Here is a 27,589-nt window from a genome sequence, read left to right as displayed (position 1 = left end):
CGATATATATTTTTTACTTTTAATTTTATATGCATTATATTATCTTGGCTTATATCACAAATAAGTACACAAAGTATATCATCTTTTTCATTTAAGTACCTAAATTATTTTTTTTGTTAAAATAAATATCTAAAGTTATCTTTTTAGTCTACCTAAAATCTTTTATGTCAAAATGTGTTCTTAAACTATTCAAACTTTTTCATCTAAGTTCTAAAAAAGTTGACACGTATCATTAAGTAAAGAATACTTTAGAAACTTAGATGAAACAATGAATAGTTTAGGTACCTATTTTGAAAAAAAAAAATAATGAAAAAAATACTTTAGATAACGAAAAAGATTATATATTTTAGATATTTATTTGTTATATAAGCCTATTATAATAAATATAAAAAAAAATTAAAATCACATTTAAAAAAACTAAATTTATATTAGTGTGATTATGATTATGCTCAAAAAGAAGAATTATTTTTGAAATAGCTCTATTATTTTGGAGGAATTCTTGTGTTAAAGGAGGGAATTGTTTTGATTAGGATAATTCTTTTTGTTTCATTTTCCCACCTCACAAAGACTAAATTAACCCTCCACAACACCCAAATTCTCAATTTAAGCACATTAAGCAAATGGGAATAGCTTTGTATGATGGTATAGATGTACATAATACAATTCCCAGGCAACATATTTTCCATGCACTATTCTGTTTGTGATGAGCAACTTCCATTGTTAAGCATACAGCTCTGCTTCAACAAGATGAAAACCAAAGAAAAAAAGATTGCAGATTCTAACAATGCTATGGTGTACAGAAACCAATATCAACATTCTAACAAGAAAAAAAGATTGCATACTCGTATGGCTTGCGAAGAAATGGCTGCGGCATATCAATGTCGATTTTCTAATGCCACTTGCGAATAGGGTTTCCAGAAAAGCAGGAGGGCCACTACTCGTAAGTTCGGGTGTGTACGAGAAAAATAAGAAATGTGGCATAACACCACTGGGCAAGAATAGTTGCAAAGCTGAAAGCTCTTTAGAAAATCCAAAATTTGAGAAATAACTCCGTGAACCGAACTGTTAATTATGACGAGTTTTTCTTCAGAAACTGAATACTACATTTTATCTTTCAAAGAAAACACAACTGAATTCATGACAAGAAAGAAGCTTCTCAAGTTCTTATGCAATACAACAGGTTGCTGACAGTGTTAAAAAGGTTCTTTTTCGTGAAGTTAAAAAAAGAGTTCTAAAAGTTCATATACTTTAAATTATGAAATCTGTTCATCATTTGCTTTCAAAAATCATTACGTTAAATTAAATAATTATTATGTACAGAAAGTCCGGTACCTCCAATATCCCAGGATTTTGCATCACTGTGCCAAGAACACGACGTACAAGCCCATTGTAGACCGATTTGTTGATGGTCACATCTGCATTAACCCAAGGCAATATAGGTACCAATTGCTGACCTGCAAAAGGCTAATAAATCATACCCCCATCATCCCATTTTGATAAGCCAACTTTATCGTACATGCAGCTTTCATTTGCATTGGTACTAGTAGGAATTTCATTGGAAGGTAAAGCATGCTCTTCAGGAAGATTAAGAATAGTACCTTTGTGTGCATGACCAACAGTTATGCTCCCCAATAACATAGCAGAATCAAGGCTCTGATTTTCTTGCTGAAGGACCAAGTTGTTAGTGACAAAGGTTGTTTAGGATCTTGATTGAAACAAGAAATTGTGGCTAGAGAATACTTGGAGTGGTATAAAGCATCAACAACACGAACAGAGTCATAAGCATTGACCTGTATGAAAGTTATCGCAGCATCAATACAAAAGAATTTGGTAATGAGAAGTTAAGAAGCCATCTAGTGCTTTGAAGAGAGTATAAACTGCCAAGCAGTGCTCGTCTCCCTCATTCCTAAAACATACCAAAACACAACAAGAAAAATGATTGGTCGTAGGTTCAAATTCTACTTAAGGAGATCTAGTTCATTCCAAATTAAAGAATTCAGAATGTCAGAATCAAAGGTTTAGCTAGGACCATTAAGATCAGATAACCCATTTCATGTTTTCGTTTCTATTGCATTCTATCCAAATTAAAGAATTCAAATTTTTAGAATGCAAGGGATCTCTAGGATCATTAAGATCGGGTAACCAATTCCCTGTCTTTGTTTCTAGTGCATTCTATGTTATTGTATTACATTTTCTGTGATATTCAACAATCACCATCTATAGCAATTAATGAACTGGAAGATGCAATCACCGATGCCCCATTGCCAGATTTGTTTTAACATTTTAAATTGGCAATGCTGGAACATGACTACTGGTAATTAATGACACATTCCACAATAACCCCTTCCTTGCACTATTGGCAGAAAGCGACACGAGGAATTCGTGTTTGAGAAAAATATCGCATACTAATAGACAATATATATTCCAATGGTCAATTGTAACAACCTTTATAGGTCTTCCAAATGCTTGGAGTGTATCAATGATAATTTCAGGTGTCTTTTCTCCTGCAAGAGGAACATCTCAAAACATTCAATGAACTGGAAGTTACATGCATAATGGCATAAATCCTTTTTTAGTAAATATGAAAATGAGCCACAAGTACAACTATGACCCCAAAAAAACACCTGGCATTTTGACAAGATTATAAATATCTTCTATGCTCAGACCTTGGTCACCAGCCTTCTGAATCTCAGTGCAAACAGCCTTGATGATCTCAGCATCAAAGTGACCACCTTGTCCTTCATCAGAAGGATTTGACAACATATGTTCGGTGTAACTAGCCATTGCTTCCCAAGGTGACTCACTAGACTTCAATGCTACGGTGACATTATTACTGAACACAAGCATTTCCCTCATATGGTTCAAATTGGGTGAACTTTCTTCATTCAGAAGCTTAGAGTTGAACGTCTCTTTATCCGTGAACAATTCTAAAGCAGTGGTTGTTGGAAATTCTGTGCGACACACAGATACCATGATTCCAAGAAAGCCCTTTTCTCTTCGTGAAACAAATTGACCTTCTGCAACGGATTTTAATTTCTTAGCCTTATCTGCATCACATAATTCATTATCCTCAGCTCTACGTTTGAAGCTTCTCAAGTCTTCAGCTTCTCCAACACCTTCATCTGGTAAGCATGGGGAAAAAGAAAGTTCACCAGAAAAAACCAGAGAAAACAAATGGAAAATATCACCACATTGCAAATCGGTAGTCAGATTAATTCCCCCTTCCATAAGATCATTTTGTCTTACGCGAATCCAAGCAGAAAAATTAGCTGCTCTCTTGCCTGTATTGCAAGTAAATAGAGACTTAGGAATACTGTGCAAGAACTGTTGAGAAAGTACAAAAGGTTGACCGCAAGTACCACCAATCTGCCAAAGGTTGAAGCAAATTAAGAATCAGGAAAGTACAACAGGGGTGAAACTTGAATTGATAGCAGCGCATTAGAGAGATGATAAGAAATAATGCAGTTCAAGGAGCCCACAAAGTGATACCAAGTAAAGGGAATGTAAGGTAAATTATATGAGGTAGATTGACACTGTGAAAAGAAGACAAATCATTTTACATAAAGCCATATTGAAAAAGTTGAACTACGATACCAGAGTTGCCATCAAAGGAAGACCAGAAATCAGCATGCTAATATCATTCTGTTCTACTTAATAAGATAAAAATTACAACCCACCCAGCACTGCTCCCCAAATTTATGAAGGAATGTTATAAAGTTAAAGAGAGAATAAGCGCAGAAAGCCAACTATTAAGACTCCAAAGAAGTTTTTGTGAACATCAGATTTTATTGAAATGAAAACTATCTAGAGAAATTGTTGATTGATCTGGTTCTGACAAAAGGCAATCACCAAGGCTCCAAGGATGTCTTCCCGAATATCATAAGATTTTGACTGAAATTATAGAAATGGACTGAAATTCTGATATATCTTTCATAGGAACGTTACACTAATATATATACAAGCAGATGACTTAACTTAGGAAACTTCTAAACTAGATAACTAATTAATTATAAGGAAAGACTAAAACTTTTAGAATTAGGGATTACAAATACTAGAATATTTACAATATCTCCTAATTAATTTCACACAATCTTCTTAAACTAGGAAGTTACTTTCTGTCACTCCTCCTCAAACTGAGAAGTGGATATCATCCATTCTCAACTTGCTTGTTAAACTCTAAAAATGCTTCACAGATAATCCTTTGGTGAGTATATCTGCTAGTTGATCTCCAGTGGATATATAAGGAGTACAAATCAGGCCATGTCCAATTTTTCTGTTATGAAATGTCTGTCCACCTCAATGTGCTTTGTTCTGTCATGTTGGACCGAATTATGTGCAATGTTTATGATAGATTTATTATTACAATATAATCTCATTGGATCTTCCCATTTGACTTTATGGACCTTCCCACTTGACTTTTAAATCTTACAAAATGATTTTCAAACATAACAACTCACAAACTCCAATGGTCATTACCCTAAATTTAACTTATGCACTAGATTTAGCCACAAGATTTTGTTTTTTGCTCCTCCGAGTCACAAGGTTTCCTCCCATGAAAGTACAGTAACCTGAGGTTGACCTTCTATCGACTATGGACCATGTATAGTCTGCATCAATTTATGCTTCCAAAGTTAGTTTTTCTCCCCTTTTAAACAACATTCCTCTACCTAGAGTGCCTTTTTGGTACTGTAGGATTTGAGTCGCAGCCCTTAGATGTGAATCTTTAGGATTGTGCATGAATTAACTTACAACAACAACTGCATATGCAATATCTGGTATATTATATGACAAATAGAATAGTTTTCCCACAAGCCTTTGATAGGAGCTTCTGTCAATTGTTGTGTCTTCTGTTGTATCTTCAAGCTTGTGATTAACCTCTATAGGCATCTCTGTTGGTTTGCATCCCAATTCGTCGGTCTGTCCACAAATCTATGATATATTTTTGTTGTGATATAAAGATCCATTGTTGAGAATGTGCCACTTAAATACCAAGGAAGTATTTTAGTCTGCCAAGCTCCTTGACTTCATACTCCTTGACTAAACACTTTTTTAAATTATCCATTCCTTCCAAATCATCCCTTGTAACTATAATGTCATCTACATAGACTAGTAAGGTAGTTACTCCCCCTGAAGGTGAGTGTTTCATAAACAATGTATGATCACCTTGACTCTGCCTATATCCTAGCTTGAGCATTATTTTGGTAAACCTCCTAAACCATGCTCTTGGGGACTGTTTTAGTCCATATAGAGCCTTTTTTAGGTTGCACACTGTCTAACCAGTATTTAAATCGAATCATGGTGGAATATTCATATATACTTCCTCCTCGAGATCCCTATGTAAGAAGGCGTTCTTGATGTCAAATTGATGTAATTTTCATCCTTGATTGACAGATAATGATAACATTACTCTCACTATGTCCATCTTTGCAACAGGAGCAAATGTTTCATGATAGTCTATCCCATAAGTTTGAGAGTGCCCCTTAGCCACTAATCTCGCTTTGTACCTCTCTAACGAATCATCTGGCTTGTACTTTACTATAAATACCCATCTATATCCTATTGATTTCTTCTCTTCTAGTAGCTTTACCAATTCCCATATTTTGCTCTTCTTGAGTGCCTCCATATCAACATGCATAACATTCTTTGAATTCTATCTTCTAATGCCTCAGATCCAATTTTGGGAATATAAATGGAGTTTAGGCTAGAAATGAAGGCTTTGTGGTTATAAGACAAGTTTTTGTAGGACATCAATAGGTACAAAGGATGTTTTGTGCAAGCTCTTGTTCCTTTTCTAATTGCAATAGGAAAGTTAAAATACCTTTGATCAGTAATTTGGTCAGAGTTTTCAGTAGTATTATTTTCATTAGAGATAGGCTCAGGTTCATCAATTACCTCGGGTTGTATAGGAAAAGAGTATTATTTAACTTACATCGGTGCCTTTCTCTTTGAATAAACCAGTAAGGGACGAGCAGTGTCCTGAACCCCTTGTTGTGTTTTGGGTATAATAGGTTTGGTCTCCTCGGATTGGATGGAAATAGGTTATGCTAGGTCATGTTGTTGGGCTGACTGATTGGTAGGAAACTGTTGTGTAGTTGGTTGATTATTAGAAACAGTGCATGGAGCTGCCGGAAAATCAAAGAGGAAAATATCTTTGTCCTTATCTTCCCTAAATGAAATCTCCCCTAAAGATAAGGATGGGTAAAGTAGTTTTCTTCCTCTACAAAATTGATATCAGCAGAAATAAAGTGTTTTCTCGTGGGAGGATGGTAGCACTTGTACCCCTTTGAGTGAAAGAATAACTAACAAAAATGCATTTTGCTACCCTTGGATCAAGTTTTCCCCAATTTTAAGAATGTATATGAACAAAGGCAACACAACCAAATATTTTGGGCTTAAGAGTACATGAGGCATTGAAATTAGGAAAAAATTGTTAGGATTTGTATAGGGCTTTGAGACTCAAGGACCTTTATAGGCAGTCTATTTATTATGTAAGTGACAATCAAGATAGCTTCCCCCAATACTATTTAGGAATATTTTTCTAGAACAAGAGGGCTTTTGTGATGGCAAGAATATGACCATTTTTTCTCTCAGCTACATCATTCTGCTAAGGTGTATTAACACATGAAGACTCATATATTATGTTTTTTTCTCAAAAATAAGGTGAGATGACTTGATTGAAGTAATCTTTGGCATTGTCAGATCAAAACCTCTTTATTTAAGCCCTAAATTGGGTTTTAATCATGTTGTAAAAGGTTTTTAAGGTAGAGTTCACATCAGAATTTTTTAGAAGGAATATCCAAGATAGTAGAGTATAATCATAGATAAAAGAGATAAACCATCGAGCCCCAAACATGTTTGGAATAGTGGATGGCCCTTAAACATCGCTATGAATAAGAGTAAAAGAATTGGAGGTTCTTTTATTGCTCACTGGAAAAGACGTGCGTTTATGTTTTGCAAGCTCACAAATATCACAATGGAACTTTTCCACATTTAAACTTTTGAACAGAGAAGGGAACATATTTTTTAGAATTCTAAAAGAAGGATGACCAAGGCGGAGATGATTGAGCCATATTTAGTCTTTAATGGTTTTAGATTTTGAGAGAAGGAATAATGGTGAGGAATTCAGAGCACTAACTTGTCCACCAGGGGCCATTTATTGGTTTAGCATGTCTAATCATCCTCCCTGTACCTTGTTCCTAAAAACTACATCGAGCGGGGATAGAAGAGTACACTACAGTTAGTGTCTTTGGTGATTTTCTGGATAGAGATAAAATTAGTAAATAGTTTTGGTACATTAAGGACATTTTTTAGTGTGAGGGTTTCAATTACAACAATATCCCCCTTTCTAGCTACTATAATTACAATGCCATCTGCAACTGTTATTTTTTATTACTAGGACAGGGTATACAAGTGGTAAATCTGTGAGAGCAGTTTGTCTGAGTCATTACCCAGGAACTTTTGGAGAGTATATTCGAGGCTTTAGAGTTTTGAGAAGAGGATATAATTGAGAATGTCAGAGTACAAGTACCTGCTGAAGAAGGCTTCTTCATTGTTCCCATCAAGTTTTTTTAGTTTTTTTGATTTCTTCTCTATTGAATTCAATGGGTGGTTTTAGAGGGTCTTCTCCAACTAGTTATTTTGTTGTATACGCTCTTTCTTGCCCCTTTGATTGTCCACCTTTTTTTCTAAAAATTCTTACTTATTGTCTGTGGCTTTGTATGAAGTTTCTAGCACTTCTCTCTGTTCTTGATCACAACCCCTCTTCTTTCTTCTTTAGCACGAATAATTGTAATCATTTCATTTAGTAAGGGAAAATCTTCTTTTCCAAGAATTTAGACTCTTGCTGCATCCAATTCAACATTTAGTCCAGCAAGAAAATCATAGATTCAATCATTTTTAGTAAACCTTTTCAAGAGTGTTGCATCTTTATTTCATCTCATTTAGATGCACTAGTAGTAATCCATCTATTGCCAAAGACTTTGCGGTAGATTGGAATACGCTGTGATCGATTTACCTCCCTACTTGGTAAATGAAATCTTAGTCTTGATTTCATAAATATGGGCAATATATCAAACTTTTGAATAATTCTATTTCAAGACCTCTTAAATTTATTGGGTTGTGTTGGGAAACATTGACAAACGTTATATTTACCCAAAAAATAATTCCTAATTCTTAAATAAATAAATTAGTATAGAGAAGTAGGGTCGATCCACAAGGAATAAGGAAGTTTGATAATGTTGTTTCTCGGATTGCATCAACTGCAATAAATTAAAAAAGGGGAATTAAAAATTAATGAAAATAAATGAATAAAATAAATAAATACTGAATAAAATAATAATAATGAGAAAATAAATAAAGTAGATAAAGTAGAAGAATTCAATAAAGATAATATAGTCTCAGGTTTTGCTTAGCCTCAATTTCGATCGGTCATCGAAATAATTTTTTTTCCTTCGTGATGTATGTCGGTTACAGTCAACAGAACTTCAATAAATGATCAAGGAAAACAAGTTCCAATTTGAGTTTCAACTGTTGAACCTAAGGGGTGTCTATAACCCGAGAGTTCTAAGCAAATAAAATAACTAATTCCTAAAATAATCAAACTAAAAATCCTAATAAGAGTTCTAATAAAATAACTAAGTCTTAAATAAAATAATAGTAGAATAATCAAATTAAAAATCCTAAATGAAAAAGGTTTATCACAAAAGATAAATATTTAAGTATTCTGGTTGAATTCTTCTTTATCTTCTGGATAACATTCTCCCAGGTAAATTCCAAAATAAATATTCAAGGAAGCTTTGCTTGTCTTCTACAAGATGTTGTATGGACCATCGAAATCTACTAGTTTTTAGGTTAATTAATCCAGTGAAGCTCATGTCCAAAATAAACTCAAAATAAAGATAAATCAGTAATATCCAAACGATAAATAAGAGGAAAATAATAATAAAAATATGTAATATTAAACTCTCATAAAATTCTCCTTTTATTATTCAATGTTTTTCCTTAATCATACATCAATTCCAATTTCCATCATTCACCAAAGATTCACTCGAAAGTTTATGTAAAATCCCAAGTACATGCATGGATTGAAGAAGTTAGACAAGCTAATGAAACAAAAGTGACAAGATAATCCAATAAACGACAATTAACCAAATGAAAAAGAGGTAGATATGGAGAGCTTTTGTTATTTGCTTGTGAGACGAAATCAAAGCAAGTTTAGTTTTCTCATGATAAACAATTAGCGAAGTGTGAGTTTTATTTTCCTCCTCTTCTGTATCACTTACTTTTTTTTCTAGTGCTTATTTTTCCTCTCATTTTTTTTAATTTTTTTCTTCTTTTTTTTTTAAATTTCTTCATTTTTGTATTTCTCTATATTTTTTAACTCTAAAAATGACCGTCTAGCTCAGTTGGTAGAGCACAAGGCTCTTAACTTTGGGGTCGTGGGATCGAGTCCCACGGAGGGCATTTCATAATTCGGAGGTCTCCCACGGAAGCTGCTCTCAATCTGGCGTTGGGAGCAGCCTACTATCCTACCCCCTTACCCCATTACATATGGTAATAAGGGTCAGCTATTTTTTTTCTCTATTTTTTAACTCTGCAGTCTCGACTCGTCATCAAATCTTTAAACCTCGGTTATTCAATCCGATCGCATTCAAACGATCTACCACTCACAATCGCCTCACAAAGTTACACACCTGAAGATAACATCAATCACTAGTAAAACAAGCACAAACTCATATATAAGCAACACCAACAATTATACCACAAGGTTGAAAGCTTTCATCAAATTATTTCATCAACTCAAATCAATTATTCATGCATAACAAGATCAACTCAAGATTGAAAACAAGAGATCATGACAAAACTAACAAGTCAACCAAGGCAAACAATAGTCATAAGAATCGAGATATCACATCAAATGAACATGAATAAATAAGGTAAAATTCTCACTCTACCCAATCATTTAAAGATTATTTTCATACGAAATAAATAAAGTAAAGGAGAATGGATAGAAATACTCCCTATGTCTACTGCCAGTGGGCTGTCAGGTGGTATAAGAACATTGACCTTTATTCGAATCAATGTAGCGTCCATAATTTTGATCTCGATTACAAAATACATGGTTTACATAAAAAATGTAAAAAAAAATAAGTACCAAAAAATAAAAAATAATAAAATAATAAAATTGGTTGCCTCCCATTAGAGTGTTTCTATTTAATATCGTTAGCTCGACGACCTGGTTTAGACTACATGTTCTTCTAGAACGATTTCTTCAATCACACAAACTTGATGATTCTCATAGAAAAGCTTCAACCGATGACCATTAACCTTGAAACAAGTTCCCAAATCATCTTGAATTTTAATTGTGCCATGTGGAAAAACTTGAGTCACGACAAAAGGTCTTAGCCACTTCGTTCGTAATTTTGTTGCAAAAATTTTCAGTTTAGAATTAAAAAGCAACACCTTTTCCCCAATAGAAAAAGATTTAAAATAAATTCATCGGTCATGAAATTCTTTTGTCTTATCCTGGTAGATTCGAGCACTATCATAGGCGTTCCTTCGTATTTTTTAAGCTATTGAATATGAAGTTTTTGAGTTTCGCCAACTGCATCAATCTCCATGTTGCATTCTTTAATCACCCAGTAAGCTTTGTGTTCTAATTCAACAAGCAAATGACACGGTTTATCGAAGACTAAGTGATATGGTGACATGCCGATGAGACATTTATAAGTTTTGATATATGCCCATAAGGCATCGTTTCATTTCAAGCTCCAATCCTTTCGATTCAATTTCACAATTTTATCAAGGATTGACTTGATTTCTTAATTCAAAACTTCTGTTTGTCCATTCGTCTACGGGTGGTAAGCTGTATCAATTCATTGAGTTACACCATATTTCTTCTTGAGTGCTTCAACAATTCGGTTAACAAAATGTGTCCCATGATCACTGATTATTTCCCTCAGTGTACCAAACCTAGAAAAAAAAAATAAAATCTTTTAGAAAATCAACAGTGGTTTTAGCATCATTATTACAAGTTGCTCTAGCTTCTACCCATTTAGACACATAATCAACCCATCTAGATATATAATCAACAATGAGAATAATGAAAAAAAAATACCAAAAGATGAAACGAAAGGTCCCATATAATCAATTCCTCACACATCAAAAATTTCACAAACATTAATTAGGTTAAGGGGTATTTCATTTCTTTGGCTTAAATTACATGCACATTGATACTTTTCGCAAGATTTTAAAAAAATAAGTGTCACAAAAAATAGTTGGCCAAAAAAATTCACATTCTAATACCTTATGTGTAGTTCGCTTCGAACCAAATTGGCCTCCACAAGAATAAAAATGACAAAAGTTAAGTGTAGAATTTACCTCACTTTCTGCTACACATCATCAAATTACTTGATTGGAACAATGTTTCCATTGGTATGTATAATCCCATATATAGAATCGAGATTCACGTATAATTTGACTTACCTTGGAACGTGATAGATATGAAGGTAATTTTCATGTGGCTAAGTATGTGTCAAATAAAAATACTCTTCAGAGAATTCCACTTTTATCGGTGCATCATCTACCATGATGAGTAATCGACTAAGGTGATTAGTAAGTAAATTCTCACAGCCCTTATTGTCTTTAATTTCCAAATTAAACTCTTAAAGGAGTAAAATCCATTGAATTAAGCATTGTTTTGCCTCATTTCTTACTCAGCAAATATTTTAAAGCTACATGACCAGAAAAAACAATAATTTTAGTTCCAAGGAGATAAGAGCAAAATTTTTCTAAAGCGAAAACAATAGCAAAAAGTTCTTTTTTTGTTCCCGAATAGTTTAATTGAGCCACATCCAAAGTTTTGGATGTGTTGGCGATGACGTGTGGTTCTTTTTTGATCTTTTGTCCCAACATAGCTCCTACAATCCCATTGCTCATGTCACACATGATTTTGAAGGGGTAATCTCAGTTAGTTGGTTGAACCAAGGGAGCAGAAATCAACCTTTCCTTAAGAAGATCGAAGGCCTTTTTTGCATTCTAGATCGAAGTCAAATATCTCATCCTTTTGTAATAAATTACAAATCGGTTGTGCTACTTTATAAAAATCCTTGATAAACCTCCGGTAGACACCTGCATGACCAAGAAATGAACGAATCTGTAACACCCCTAACCCGTATCCGACCCGGATACGAGTCCGAAGTGTCACATTGTCTTTTCAAACATTTATTCATATAAAATAGTGAGTAATTTAAAAACTTTTATAACATTGAACTTATTCAAAACGTTTACAAAACTATTCAGAGCTTATACAATATATTCTTTTGATTACATGCCAATTAAAACTTTATTTATTAAAATACGTATTATTCACCTCTTTTCTGATCTGACATTTGGTAAGGAGAACTGACCTGTCTTGCTCCTTATTGCTCTTTACTCTTCTCGAAACCTACGTGTGAAACAATCACACTCTAAGTCGTTGACTTAGTGAGGCATATAAACATATAATAAAAACCATAGAACATTTCATATAACAAAACACATACCTGTACAAATACTATCATTATCATTAACATATCTATCATATAATATCATACATTTTTCCAATCAATACCCATTTCATCCGATGAATATGTATTCTAAACATTTGATCATGACATTTCAATATGCATGTATCTATTACACGATAACATATATAATCATATCATGCACATACGAAACTTACCTTCTTGTACCACTTTCACATTAAAGTTTGTATTTCAATTGCCCATGTATATTATTGAGAATAGAGGTATGTGAGTACATTGAGGTTGTGCACTAATGCTGTCACCACAGCTCGTATCAATTCCCTCATGGGGCACCGAACCTTAGTTCAATATTCGTCCCGTAGGACCACTGTATATGTCTCGTAGGACCACTATGTCCCGAAGGACTACTCCTTAAGAACCACATACATAATACAATGGCTCCAATAAGTGTACCGAAGTACTACATATAGGTTCCACATAATTACATACATGTCCCGAAGGACCACGTAGAACCCTCGACTCTTGGCATGCCAACTATACCTATAGCTCTCATATCATATACTATGGGCATTATTCTTATGTTTCATATCACTTGTTCCTTTTCTTCTGTCACATACCATATGTATGTGTGAACATACATCTCATATCATATAACCTTTATCTCAAGTGCATGTAATCACGTATTACATGTAATCACGTAGATCATTTCATATGGATTATATCATTTCTCATTTTTCATGTAAACACACATGTCATATCTTATTCACATATGTTCATATATACATCATATATCACATAGAATAACATATAAACTTATACATATATTCATGTACATACTTTCATATAGTTCGTCTATCAATGCCCTATAACTTATCTCACATTATTTATATCCTGGTTTCATATATTTACTTAATTCAATTTCACATAACTTGTTACCTATATATATTCTTATAACTTATCATCACATAACTCCCATAACATCTTCCTATAGCTTCATAGATCTTTACTATATGACTCATATATTATATGTTCATTTAAGCCCATAACTCTTCCCATATAGCTTATCTTACATGTTCACATAATCACTTCTGTCAATGTCTCCTAATTTATATATTATTTTCATATTGTCCTATAGGTCAATGTTATTTAACTTGTCTCACTTTTCATTTCATCTCATAAGTTGGTTATACTAATTCTCATATATTTAACTCGTATAATTTATATCTTGTTATTATATCTTCAACTAGACCTATATCCACATGTTCATAATCACATATGTCTATGTCGTTTAACTTATCATTTATATCTATATCATCTATTTTATATCATTTTCTCTTGCTATTTTTACATAGTTCGTGATCCTATAGTCAATTATAATAGCATATGTTTATCTTATTTAATATCATATAGTTCTTTAACTCATGTCTTATATCACATATTTATATTATAAACTTATATAATCACATATACTATTTAAGCCAGTTCACATAGCTTATCACACTAACATATATTCATTCAATTCATGTAACATATGCAATACATATAACATATGTACTCAATTTCATGCACTCATGCAAACATAAGAATCACAATTCAAATAACATTTTTAGGAGTCCCTTCTTACCATAGTGACTCCATCACTGGCTCATCGCAAGCCAATGTTTATTTGATACATAAGTACAATTTAAATTTCACTCACCTTAGCTTTGCTTTGATTTGAATCAATCCTAATCCTTCGATTGTTCTGGAAGAAGCTTACTTTTAGTATCTACATAATCACACATGGATCTATATCAGTATTATAACTAATATACTCTAATGGTTCACTCTTTAGACCAAGAGAAAAGTCAATTTCATCTTTTAATGAAGGTATGCATCGATGCACTACTGATGCATCGGTGCATAAAATGTATTCGATGTTGTATTATTACTGGTATGCATCGATGCATGCCTTATGCATCGATGCACTAATTGCATTCGATGCATGCCTTATGCATCGATGCACTAATTGCATTCGATGTTTCCTTATTAATAGGATGCATCGATGCACCACTGATGCATCGATGCACAAATTGCATTCGATGTATTTAGTTTAAAAGAGTGCATCGATGCACTACCAATGCATCGATACACCTTCAAACAATTTCTGGGTTTTAACATTGATGCATCGGTGCACTATGAATATGCATCGATGCACTCTGCCCAGAACCTCCTTTTGAACCCGAAAAATCCTTCTTTTTGGATTAAATCCTTCATATTTCAACCCCTTTCATATTCCTAACTTTCATATACCTAATTAAACTCATTAATATTCATTTATCTCATCTTTAACCTTAATATCCTCTCCTCTTTAGGAATTTCAAGAATCATACCCTATTTTCCACATGTTTCAAATCCAATTCTAACACTTAATACTTCTTAATTAAGCTGATGGAAAGTCAAATCCAACTTTAGAACTTCAAAAACCTTTCTATAACAAAAGTTCATTTATAAACCCTTAATAGAATTTCCTTTCTAATTCTATCTCTTTGGTGTTTTAAACTTATATAAGCTTTCCTTAAGCTTATATAACCCTCAAAGACTCAAATCCAACTTAAAACTTTCAAGAAATCAAAAGCTAAATCAAACTTACCTTTGCTCTTGGCTTTCACGTGAAGAAGAAGAAGAAAGGAGAAGAGAATTCTGGAGAATTCTCTCCCTTTCCACGTGTATATAATTCCATTTTTTTCCTTAAATGATCAAATGACTATTTTACCCTTTATTTCCTTTAATAATTACTAAATAACCTTCATCATATATATCCAATAATCATTGAACTACTTCATTCTTCTACTTTAGTCATCAAATTCTAAAACTTTACAATTTGGTCACTAACCCATAATTTGGGATGTTACAAATCTCCCCTCCTTTTAAAAAAATTCGTCCTCGAATTTTCACTGCACATCCTTAAAAGGACATATCTTCTAACGTTCTCATGCTGCTTTCTGAACTTAACCTTTTGTATCATCTTTAATAACTTGGTTCTTATCTTTTCAATTATTCGACTACCTTTTTACTTTATATCTCCTATCATGTCACTTATCAGATAGACAATAACATTAATTCTTATTACTCAAACTCATAAATCAATTAAATTCCTTGTCAATCTTCAATTGTCTTTCAAGAATCACCAAACTTTTATTTCATCCTTACTTGACTGACTCCAAAACTTCCTTAATACATATAAATCTTTATTCATTTCTCTGACTACATCCACTTGACCAAGAAACATAACCTTAAATCTTCATCAAAACTGATTAAACATAGACTTTACAAATTCAAACAATCTTTTCACATCATCCTACACATTTTTATTTACCTCCATATCGACTTATCATCTACACTTCCATAAAATCTTTCTCATATCTGATCCTTTAAACTCAACCATTTTCATTTCTTTATTCATATATCCTTTTATAATCAAGATCTTCTTATACATAACTAAGCCATATCATGTCCTTCATACTCCCATATTCTTTTAGTTAAAAGCGCAAGTCCTAAACAACCAATCACATGTATCATTTTCAATCGAATTTAACTCGGCAGCAAAACTGATTAGCTTATTAAACTTACAATCATACTCATACAAGGTGTAATTCACTTGTTTCAATTTCTGGCATTCCAGTTTCATCTGTCTTATAAGCTGGTCATCAATGTACTTATTCTTGAATTCTCTTACAAATTCTCACTGCATCATTTGATATTTTCAACGTACTTATGATGGCACTTGTCCATCATATTCTAACTTACCAAAGTAGTAACAAAACTACTCAATTCAACATCTCCACTTTGAAGAAATGAAAACCTTCTATCATATCATTCAACCAAAGGTCTATAACAATAGAACCTTCCTCAAATCCACCCTTGAACTTGGGTGCTCGCAACTTTATCAACTAATTTGATACATTCATTCTATGAGTTAAAGAAGTATAAATTGAAAACACATCAGAACATTCTTCAATCATGAAGAATAATTTTCCAAATTTTATACAGGCATTTCCTGAGGTGTTCGCTATTCTCCCTGCCTGGCCAGGGCAGGTGAATGCTATTACCTTCAGGTTTATTACCTTTCATTTCTTTCAAAGCTCTTATTATCATACTTCTATTATCACATAATAATCTATTTTTTTATTAGCAAGACATCATACTCCTTACACTATCAGATCAGAATTTTTTCACTTTGAGTTGGCTTGTACAATTTTTAAAACACTTCTGACTTCGATTTAAGCCTAGAATCGGCTAAACCGTAGCTATGATACCATTAAATGTAACACCCCCAACCCGTATCCGACCAGGATACGAGTCCGAAGTGTCACATTGTCTTTTCAAACATTTATTCATATAAAATAGTGAGTAATTTAAAAACTTTTATAACATTGAACTTATTCAAAACGTTTACAAAACTATTCAGAGCTTATACAATATATTCTTTTGATTACATGCCAATTAAAACTTTATTTATTAAAATACGTATTATTCACCTCTTTTTTGATCTGACATTTAGTAAGGAGAACTGACCTGTCTTGCTCTTTATTGCTCTTTACTCTTCTCGAAACCTACGTGTGAAACAATCACACGCTAAGTCGTTGACTTAGTGAGGCATATAAACATATAATAAAAACCATAGAACATTTCATATAACAAAACACATACCTGTACAAATACTATCATTATCATTAACATATCTATCATATAATATCATACATTTTTCCAATCAATACCCATTTCATCCGATGAATATGTATTCTAAACATTTGATCATGACATTTCAATATGCATGTATCTATTACACGATAACATATATAATCATATCATGCACATACGAAACTTACCTTCTTGTACCACTTTCACTTTAAAGTTTGTATTTCAATTGCCCATGTATATTATTGAGAATAGAGGTATGTGAGTACATTGAGGTTGTGCACTAATGCTGTCACCACAGCTCGTATCAATTCCCTCATGGGGCACCGAACCTTAGTTCAGTATTCGTCCCGTAGGACCACTGTATATGTCTCGTAGGACCACTCTGTCCCGAATGACTACTCCTTAAGAACCACATACATAATACAATGGCTCCAATAAGTGTACCGAAGTACTACATATAGGTTCCACATAATTACATACATGTCCCGAAGGACCACGTAGAACCCTCGACTCTTGGCATGCCAACTATACCTATAGCTCTCATATCATATACTATGGGCATTATTCTTATGTTTCATATCACTTGTTCATTTTCTTCTGTCACATACCATATGTATGTGTGAACATACATCTCATATCATATAACCTTTATCTCAAGTGCATGTAATCACGTATTACATATAATCACGTAGATCATTTCATATGGATTATATCATTTCTCATTTTTCATGTAAACACACATGTCATATCTTATTCACATATGTTCATATATATATCATATATCACATAGAATAACATATAAACTTATACATATATTCATGTACATACTTTCATATAGTTCGTCTATCAATGCCCTATAACTTATCTCACATTATTTATATCCTGGTTTCATATATTTACTTAATTCAATTTCACATAACTTGTTACCTATATATATTCTTATAACTTATCATCACATAACTACCATAACATCTTCCTATAGCTTCATAGATCTTTACTATATGACTCATATATTATATGTTCATTTAAGCCCATAACTCTTCCCATATAGCTTATCTTACATGTTCATATAATCACTTCTGTCAATGTCTCCTAATTTATATATTATTTTCATATTGTCCTATAGGTCAATGTTATTTAACTTGTCTCACTTTTCATTTCATCTCATAAGTTGGTTATACTAATTCTCATATATTTAACTCGTGTAATTTATATCTTGTTATTATATCTTCAACTAGACCTATATCCACATGTTCATAATCACATATGTCTATGTCGTTTAACTTATCATTTATATCTATATCATCTATTTTATATCATTTTCTCTTGCTATTTTTACATAGTTCGTGATCCTATAGTCAATTATAATAGCATATGTTTATCTTATTTAATATCATATAGTTCTTTAACTCATGTCTTATATCACATATTTATATTATAAACTTATATAATCACGTATACTATTTAAACCAGTTCACATAGCTTATCACACTAACATATATTCATTCAATTCATGTAACATATGCAATACATATAACATATGTACCCAATTTCATGCACTCATGCAAACATAAGAATCACAATTCAAATAACATTTTTAGGAGTCCCTTCTTACCATAGTGACTCCATCACTGGCTCATCGCAAGCCAATGTTTATTTGATACATAAGTACAATTTAAATTTAACTCACCTTAGCTTTGCTTTGATTTGAATCAATCCTAATCCTTCGATTGTTCCGGAAGAAGCTTACTTTTAGTATCTACATAATCACACATGGATCTATATCAGTATTATAACTAATATACTCTAATGGTTCACTCTTTAGACCAAGAGAAAAGTCAATTTCATCTTTTAATGAAGGTAGGCATCGATGCACTACTGATGCATCGGTGCATAAAATGTATTCGATGTTGTATTATTACTGGTATGCATCGATGCATGCCTTATGCATCGATGCACTAATTGCATTCGATGTTTCCTTATTAATAGGATGTATCGATGCACTACTGATGCATCGATGCACAAATTGCATTCGATGTATTTAGTTTAAAAGAGTGCATCGATGCACTACCAATGCATCGATACACCTTCAAACAATTTCTGGGTTTTAACATTGATGCATCGGTGCACTATGAATATGCATCGATGCACTCTGCCCAGAACCTCCTTTTGAACCCGAAAAATCCTTCTTTTTGGATTAAATCCTTCATATTTCAACCCCTTTCATATTCCTAACTTTCATATACCTAATTAAACTCATTAATATTCATTTATCTCATCTTTAACCTTAATATCCTCTCCTCTTTAGGAATTTCAAGAATCATACCCTATTTTCCACATGTTTCAAATCCAATTCTAACACTTAATACTTCTTAATTAAGCTGATGGCAAGTCAAATCCAACTTTAGAACTTCAAAAACCTTTCTATAACAAAAGTTCATTTATAAACCCTTAATAGAAATTCCTTTCTAATTCTATCTCTTTGGTGTTTTAAACTTATATAAGCTTTCCTTAAGCTTATATAACCCTCAAAGACTCAAATCCAACTTAAAACTTTCAAGAAATCAAAAGCTAAATCAAACTTAACTTTGCTCTTGGCTTCCACGTGAAGAAGAAGAAGAAAGGAGAAGATAATTCTGGAGAATTCTCTTCCTTTCCACGTGTATATAATTCCATTTTTTTTCCTTAAATGATCAAATGACCATTTTACCCTTTATTTCCTTTAATAATTACTAAATAACCTTCATCATATATATCCAATAATCATTGAACTACTTCATTCTTCTACTTTAGTCATCAAATTCTGAAACTTTACAATTTGGTCACTAACCCATAATTTGGTATGTTACAGAATCTCCCTCACAGTCATGGGTTATGAAAGTGAGCGAACAATATCAATTTTAGTTTTATCAACTGCAATCCTATTAGAAGAAACGACATGTCCTAAAATTAATCCTTTATCAACCATAAAATGGAATTTTCCATAATTTAAAACAAGATTGAATTCATGGCATCACTTTAGGATTTTTGTCAAATTTGACAAACATTCGCCTAAAGAATTATAGTAAACTGTGAAATCGTCCATAAACACTCCGATCCCTTTTTTGATGTAATCAGAAAATATACTTACCATGCACTTTTGGAAAGTGGCTGGTGCATTACAAAGACCGAATGACAATCAGCGATAAGCAAAAATGTCGAATGAACTAGTAAAGGTGGTATTTTCTTGATCTTCTGGTGCCACAAGGAATTGAAAGAAACCTGAAAAACCATCAAGACAAAAATATTGAGACTTTCCGGCTAAACATTCAATTATTTGATCAATAAATAGAAGCAGAAAATGATATTTTCTAGTTAAAGAGTTCAACTTCCTATAATCGATACAAATTCTTCACCTATTCTTAACACGTGTGGGGACTAACTTGCCTTCTGAATTCTCAACTACTGTAACTCCGGTTTTCTTAGGAAAATGGATTGGACTTACCCAATTACTATCAGAAATCAAATAAATCATATCAGCGTCAAGAAGTTTATAGATCTCCTTTTTAACCACTTCTGTCATTGGACGATTTAGGCGCTTTTGACCTTCACGAGAAGGTTTAGCATTTTCTTCGACTTTGATTTTATGCATGCAAGTCGAAGGACTAAGTCCTTTGATGTTAGCGATTGTCCATCCGATTGCTTTTTTTTTATCTCTTTTAGGACTCGAAGCAAATCCTCCTTTTCCTTTATGGAAAGTTTGCTTGAGATGATAACCAACAAAGTTAATCTTTCTCCCCAAAAAACATACTTTAAGTGATCCGATAATTGTTTTAGCTCAATTTATGGTGTATTCAAAATAGAAGGTAACATCTTAATTTTTGAGGGAGTAAGACACAAATAAGAATAAACAAAAGAAATATTTTCTAACTCCCTTATTTCATCATCGACTTCCTCTATTTCCTTGCACAATTCATCTAAAAAACCAGTCTTCATAAATTCATCGATGATAGGTTCTAAAACATCAAAAAAACTAATATTATCCATTGAATTGGGATATTTCATCTCCCTATAAACATCAAATTTGACAACATCAACATCAAATTCCATTGTCAGAATTCCGCTTCTAACGTCGATTTTAGTATGATATGTGCTTAAGATTGGTTTACCGAGTAAGATTTTGGATAAAGTATTTGAACAATCATCTTCCATGTCAATGACATAAAAATCTGTAGGAAATACCAAGTAATTTACTTAACCAATACGTTCTCAAGACTCCTTCGAGATAAACCACTGATCTATCGCTGAATTGAATTGTCACACTTGTACAGTTGGCATCCATAGTAGAAATTAGATTTCTGGTCGCGGCGGGAGTCATCTTGACGAGATCTCCTCCACTTGCTGCATTAATCATCTTCATCTTCATAGGAAGTAAGCCTTCATAGAAGTACTGGAGAAGAGTTTGTTCAGTTAATTCGTGTTATGGCCAGCTAGCGCAAAACTTTTTGAATCGTTCCCAATTGTCATAGAGTGACTCATTATCTTTCTAGCGAACTCCTAAGATGATTCTGCTTAATTCACTTACTTTTTTCGTAGGAAAGAACTTGTCAAGAAAAAATTGAGTTATATCAATCCACGTAGTAACAAAATAGATAATCCTTAGTCAAATCGACTAAAAAAGGGAAAACGCGAAGTTTAATCTGATCCACAGATACTCCTTGTGGTTTGATGTTGGAGCAAACCATGTGAAATTCTGTGCAATGCTTATGCTGATTTTCACTTGGTAATCCGTAGAAAGTAGGAAGAAGATAAATTAACCTTGTCTTGAGCTCAAACGGTGTTTCTCCATTAGGGAATGCAATACATAACGGTGTTGGTTCGGCAGGTGTCACAATTGATTCTCAAATTATCTATTGATCCATTAGAATTGGTTCTTTGACGTTAAAGAAAGTTTATGCATCAAATGGTATCTCCAGATTAAGTTTAGATTGTTATGATTGTTGTTGTTGTCGCCTTTCTCGTAGTGTACGTGTGTATTCTTCGGGCTAATGCTTTGATCTCAGGTATCAAATATGTTATTTTGCCTATATTTTTCATGGTCATAAATCAAAACAAGAAACAATATTAGTAAATTTGTCGAAGTCCCCGGTAATAGCGCCAATTTGACAATCGTTGAATTTGCCAAATAAAAATAATTCGTAATTCTTAAATAAATAAATAAATAAAGTAGTATAGAGAAGTATGGTTAATCCACAGGCACTAAGGAAGTTTGATAATGTTGTTTCTCGGATTGCATCAACTGCAAGAAAATAAAAAGAAGGATTTCAAAATTAATGAAAATAAATGAATAAAATAGATAAATAAATAAACAATGAATAAAATAATAATAATAATAATAACGAAAAATAAATAAAGTAGATAAAATTAAAGAATTCAGTAAAGATGATATAGTCTCATGTTTTTCTTAACCTTAATTTCGACTGATCATCGAACTAAAATTTTCCATTCGTGATATATGTCGATTACAGTCAACAGAGTTCAACCCCTGCAGCTAATTCTTCTCTCTGGTTAATCGAAATTTTTAAGTTTATCTCCGAAATCCGATCTTTGTTGGTTAGCCACATCTATCGTCGTTAGATCCAAAATAACTTTAAATTTTGGAAATGCCTGACTCGAGTTATAACGTCTCACCGAGAATCAAACTTGATCTTGATTTCCCTTAACAGATTGCTGCTAAGTTTGTTCACAAGAAGCTGAATTACGACCATCCGATCTGACGTCCAAACTTCAAACAAAACAGTGTTCAAATCAACGTCCACCTTTTGAGTTGAAGATATAATAACTTTTATGAGAATTACCGACTATCACTCCGAGTTTCCAGAGAATCAAGAATATGATTTTAAGGTATGAAGATCAAGATTCAATTCTCATGAATGAAATTGAGTTTCACAAAAACCTTTGGCTAAGTAGAAGTTTAGCCAAGCATGGATTTAATCATGCTTAACATTGTGAAAAGAAAACAATGAAAGAAAATAAAGAAAGAAATATGGAGATGAAAGAAAAGTAGAACTACAATAAATAACTAAGGAAAATAAATTCTAATATGAGTTTCAACTATTGAACCAAAGGGATATTTATAACCCGAGAGTTCTAAGAAAATAAAATAACTAATTTCTAAAATAATCAAACTAAAATCCAAATAAGAGTTCCAATAAAATAAATAATTTTGAAATAAAATAATAATAGAATAATCAAACTAAAAATCCTAAATTAAAAAGGTTTATCACAAAAGATAAATATTTAAGTCTTCTGGTTGAATTATTCATCATCTTTTGGATAACATTGTCCTAGGTAAATTCCAAATTAAATATTCAAGGAAGTTCTGCTTGTCTTCTATAAGATGTTGAATGGACCGTTGAAATCTACTAGTTTTTAGGCTAATTAATCCAATGAAGCTTCTGTCTAAAATAAACTCAAAATAAAGATAAATCAGTAATATCCAAGCGATAAATGAAATGTAAATAATAATAAAAATATGTAATATTAAACTCTCATCAAACATACATGTATCATTGATTTATGGTACCATGGAGTTCCATAACCAAGACATTACCATTGAATATTGTTCACCCCAAGTATCAAACCTAGGATCCCTCTCTGTTGGTCTAGTCCCGAGTAGGTGACTCAACTTTCCTCTCCCCTTAAAGAAGGCACGAATCAGTTGAGACCACTTTAGGTAATTTTTTCCATTTAATATGTATGTTGCTTGTATATTCTACAAGTCACTTTTTGAGTTTGAGTAATTCCCTTCATTCAATGAAGCTTCTAGAGTATCCTCAGGGATGTTGGTTTCACTGACTTCCACCATATTCCTCTCGAGTTAACACTACATACTCAAGGAATGAAATTTAGAATACTAAAAGGCTATAAAAAAGAATAAAAAAAGACCCCAAAATAAGCTAAAAAAGCTCTAATACCATATTGAAATGGACTAAAATTCTGATACATTTTTCATTGGAACGTTACACTAATATATATACAAGCAGAGAGCTTAACTTAGGAAACTTTTAAACTAGGTAACTAACTAATTATAGGAAAATATTAATTCCTTAAAGTTAGGGATTACATATACTAGAATATTTATAAAATCTCTTAATTAATTTCACACAATCTTCCTAAATTAGGAAGTTGCTTTCTGACATAAATAAAAAGGAACTTTAGAAAAATTGGTGATTGGAGATCTTGATAGAATCCTAATGCATCTTTTTTCGTAAGATTAGTAGATACTACTCTTTACTTAAGTACAAAAAATCACCTCTATGTAAATTGCAATAACCAAAAAATATAGAAAGTACACATTGATATTTACCATAATTTTTCGATCTCTAAGATAGCTAAAAGCTGCAAACAAATCGTGCTCTAAATAACGATGCAGAGTTTCTGAGAGCAAATTTAGAAATTGTGGTGATGTAGATATGCTAAAAAATACAAGCTTAAATAGTTCAACAACATTAGAAACAACCAATGATTCGTGTACTTGTCTGCCAACACCATTTCCTACACTTGAAAGCTTAACTAACTTTTGATAGAAACGATAGTGTTCTGAACTTTGAACTGAACCTTTACGACTACCAGCACTTGAGTAGATGCCAAAAGCATTTAAAGTCCTCATCAGTCCTGCTAGATAACAATAAAGAACAGAAAAATTTCAAAGTACTTATAAGCAAGATAAATAATATACCAAATATTTTTGGAAAGAAAGCCCATTGATAAAAATAATAAAATCTTCCAAATGCAATTTGATGAATTTATGAATCTTTAGGAGCACTAAGGGAATAAGAGATATATGTGGGACTTAAGGATAAGAAATTACATAAACCTCTGTTTGAAATGAAGAACATCCTCCAAAGCACTTATTATCTGTCATCAAAATCATCCCATTTTTCTTCCTCGATGATTATATTTTCTCTATGTTCAATTCTATTGGAAAATTGACTATTGTCGAATGCCTTATTTTGTTTTTTCCCAAGATGTTTCATATACCACTCACTAAGCATATTGCATAGTTTCATTAATGCTTTCCTAAAGATTGCACTTTTATTTAGGGATGTCATTCTTCTTCCACAAGCAAGAGGAGATGTTAGTAGGCCAGCAAGTGAAATCCAAACTACACGATATATTGTGAACATCTTCCTCTTCTGATAGTCACTAGAGTTAGGGGTGTATTCGGTTCGGTTCGGTTCAGTTTTTTACTAAAAATTGAACCGAACCGAAATAAACGGTTTTTCAATATTTAAACCGAAACCGAAACCGAATAGTTAAAAAACCGAAAAAACCGAAACCGGTTTTATCGGTTCGGTTCGGTTTTTTTAACGGTTCGGGTTTTTCGGTTCGGTTTTTCGGTTTTTCAATAAAAAAATCACTTGAAACTATAATTTTTTTTACAAAAATTGCCTATTCGGTTCAATATGGAACAAATGGGTTCCATATGGAAAACTCGAACCGAACCGAATCAAAAAAATGAAGCCTTTAAACCGAACCGAAAACCGAACCGTTTAAAGCCAAACCGAACCGAACCGAACCGAACCGTTTTACTCGGTTCGTGTCGGTTTTTCGGTTTTCTCGATTTCGTTGCTCAACCCTAACTAGAGTATATCTATCTATCAAGTAAACTAGATAGACAACCACCAAATGCATAAACAAAAAATTCTCCCAATCATGTGGTCCTAGTAACTGTAACACCCCAACTCGTACCTGACCCGGATACGAATCCAAGATGTCACATTGACTTTTTAAAACAATATTCTTATAAAATATCAAAACATTTGAATTCATATTAAGAAAATACTATAATATATTGTTGAATTATGTTCGTTAAAACCAATTTGAAAAAAATATGTTTTTATGAACAGTAAAATACTGTATGAACAATACCGTGAACAGTAATGCACAATACCGTGAACAGTGAAAAATTTCGAATATCAATTGTGTATCGATGCACTGCTACAGTACTGCTACATTACCTTTCAAAACATATACACATTTAAAACATTACAAAACTCAATCTTATGACTTTTCAAAACCCATTAGAATATATCGGATTTAATCATTTATTTACATGCCAACTACTTTCCTTATTACAACATACGTACTATACATTTCTTTTCTGATATGATCTTTGGAAAGGAGGAACTGACCTGTCTTGCATAACTTTTATCAATCTTTCTCTTCTCGAAACCTACACGTGAAACAATCACACGCTAAGTCGTTGACTTAGTGAGGCATATAAAACATATAATAAAAATCATAAAACATTTCATATATTAAATTACATATATGCACTTATACTATCATATTTCTATTCATATCCAATATTTTACCATGATCATCATAATATAACATTTCTTATCAATTTACTTACCATTTATCCCATAAGCTTGTAAGCATATTTTACCAATATACTTACCATTTAATACCATAAGCTCGTAAGCTTATTTTACCAATATACTTGTCATTATTCCGTAAGCTCATAAGCTTATTTGCATGGTTACCATTTATTAACCAATAAACCATAATCCATAGCCCATAACCCAATATTAAACCTTGAGGACCCTGGGTATTCGAGTAAAATACATGCACCGTAGTGCTAAACCTGCACTAAGCTTATGTCATAGTGCTAATCCGGACAATACACATAAGGTCGTGCCCACCACCTACACTAAGCTTACACTATAGTGCTAATCCGGACATAAACCTGCACTTAGTGTCCTTACACACTATAGTGCTAATATAAACCTGCAGTTGCTATACTCTATGGCATGCCAACTATACTCTGTCCCTCAATGACTTACTTTGGGCATATAGTCTATTTTATTCGATCCATCCATGGCAAAGTATATCATCAATATTTAACATTGGGCAGTTCATACCCGAAACATTCATGGTAAAATATCACATTTTTCATGATCAATGAATTTTGATTTCATACCATGACATTTCAATGTCATGTCAAAGTTATAAAAATGACATGTATCATGCTGATATAAACAAGGTTGACTTATCGCAAGTCTCCCTGATGATGTATAAAACATCCATGTATAATTTCATGCATGTATTGCACTCACCTTGACACTTTATATCTTTCAAAATATATGTGCATCACTATTATCCATAATAAGCCCTTTTATATTTGATTTGCTTCGATCGCAAATCAATCATAATCTGTATAAATCACAAATTCATAATATAAATTGTTTTCTTTAACCTCATCCTTAGGTTCTTCATCAATTCTTACAACCAATTCTTTAAAATCACTTAACTCTTCAAAACCCATAAAACACAAGAATCAACATACTCTTTCATCAACTCAAGATGAACTTGAACATGAATCCTAGTAATATTCA

The 27,589-nt window shown here is 32.6% G+C and overlaps 1 protein-coding gene across 1 annotated transcript; it reads right to left on the bottom strand.

Annotated features, from left to right (window-relative positions):
* Positions 1-689: 689 nt before the first annotated feature.
* On the bottom strand, positions 690-24,858 carry LOC120175727. Its single transcript, XM_039182290.1, has 7 exons — positions 24,556-24,858; positions 2,625-3,366; positions 2,446-2,504; positions 1,675-1,790; positions 1,479-1,624; positions 1,333-1,415; positions 690-734 (listed from the first exon to the last, which is right to left on the bottom strand). The coding sequence occupies exons 1-7, from the start codon at positions 24,856-24,858 to the stop codon at positions 690-692; spliced, it is 1,494 nt and encodes a 497-aa protein (XP_039038221.1).
* Positions 24,859-27,589: the final 2,731 nt, after the last annotated feature.

Source organism: Hibiscus syriacus, unplaced genomic scaffold (genome assembly GCF_006381635.1).
Source record: "Hibiscus syriacus cultivar Baekdansim isolate YM2019G1 unplaced genomic scaffold, ASM638163v2 tig00112215_pilon, whole genome shotgun sequence".
Lineage (NCBI taxonomy): Eukaryota > Viridiplantae > Streptophyta > Magnoliopsida > Malvales > Malvaceae > Hibiscus > Hibiscus syriacus.
Note: the sequence above shows the minus strand (reverse complement) of the source record. Positions and strands in the feature narration are given on the sequence as shown.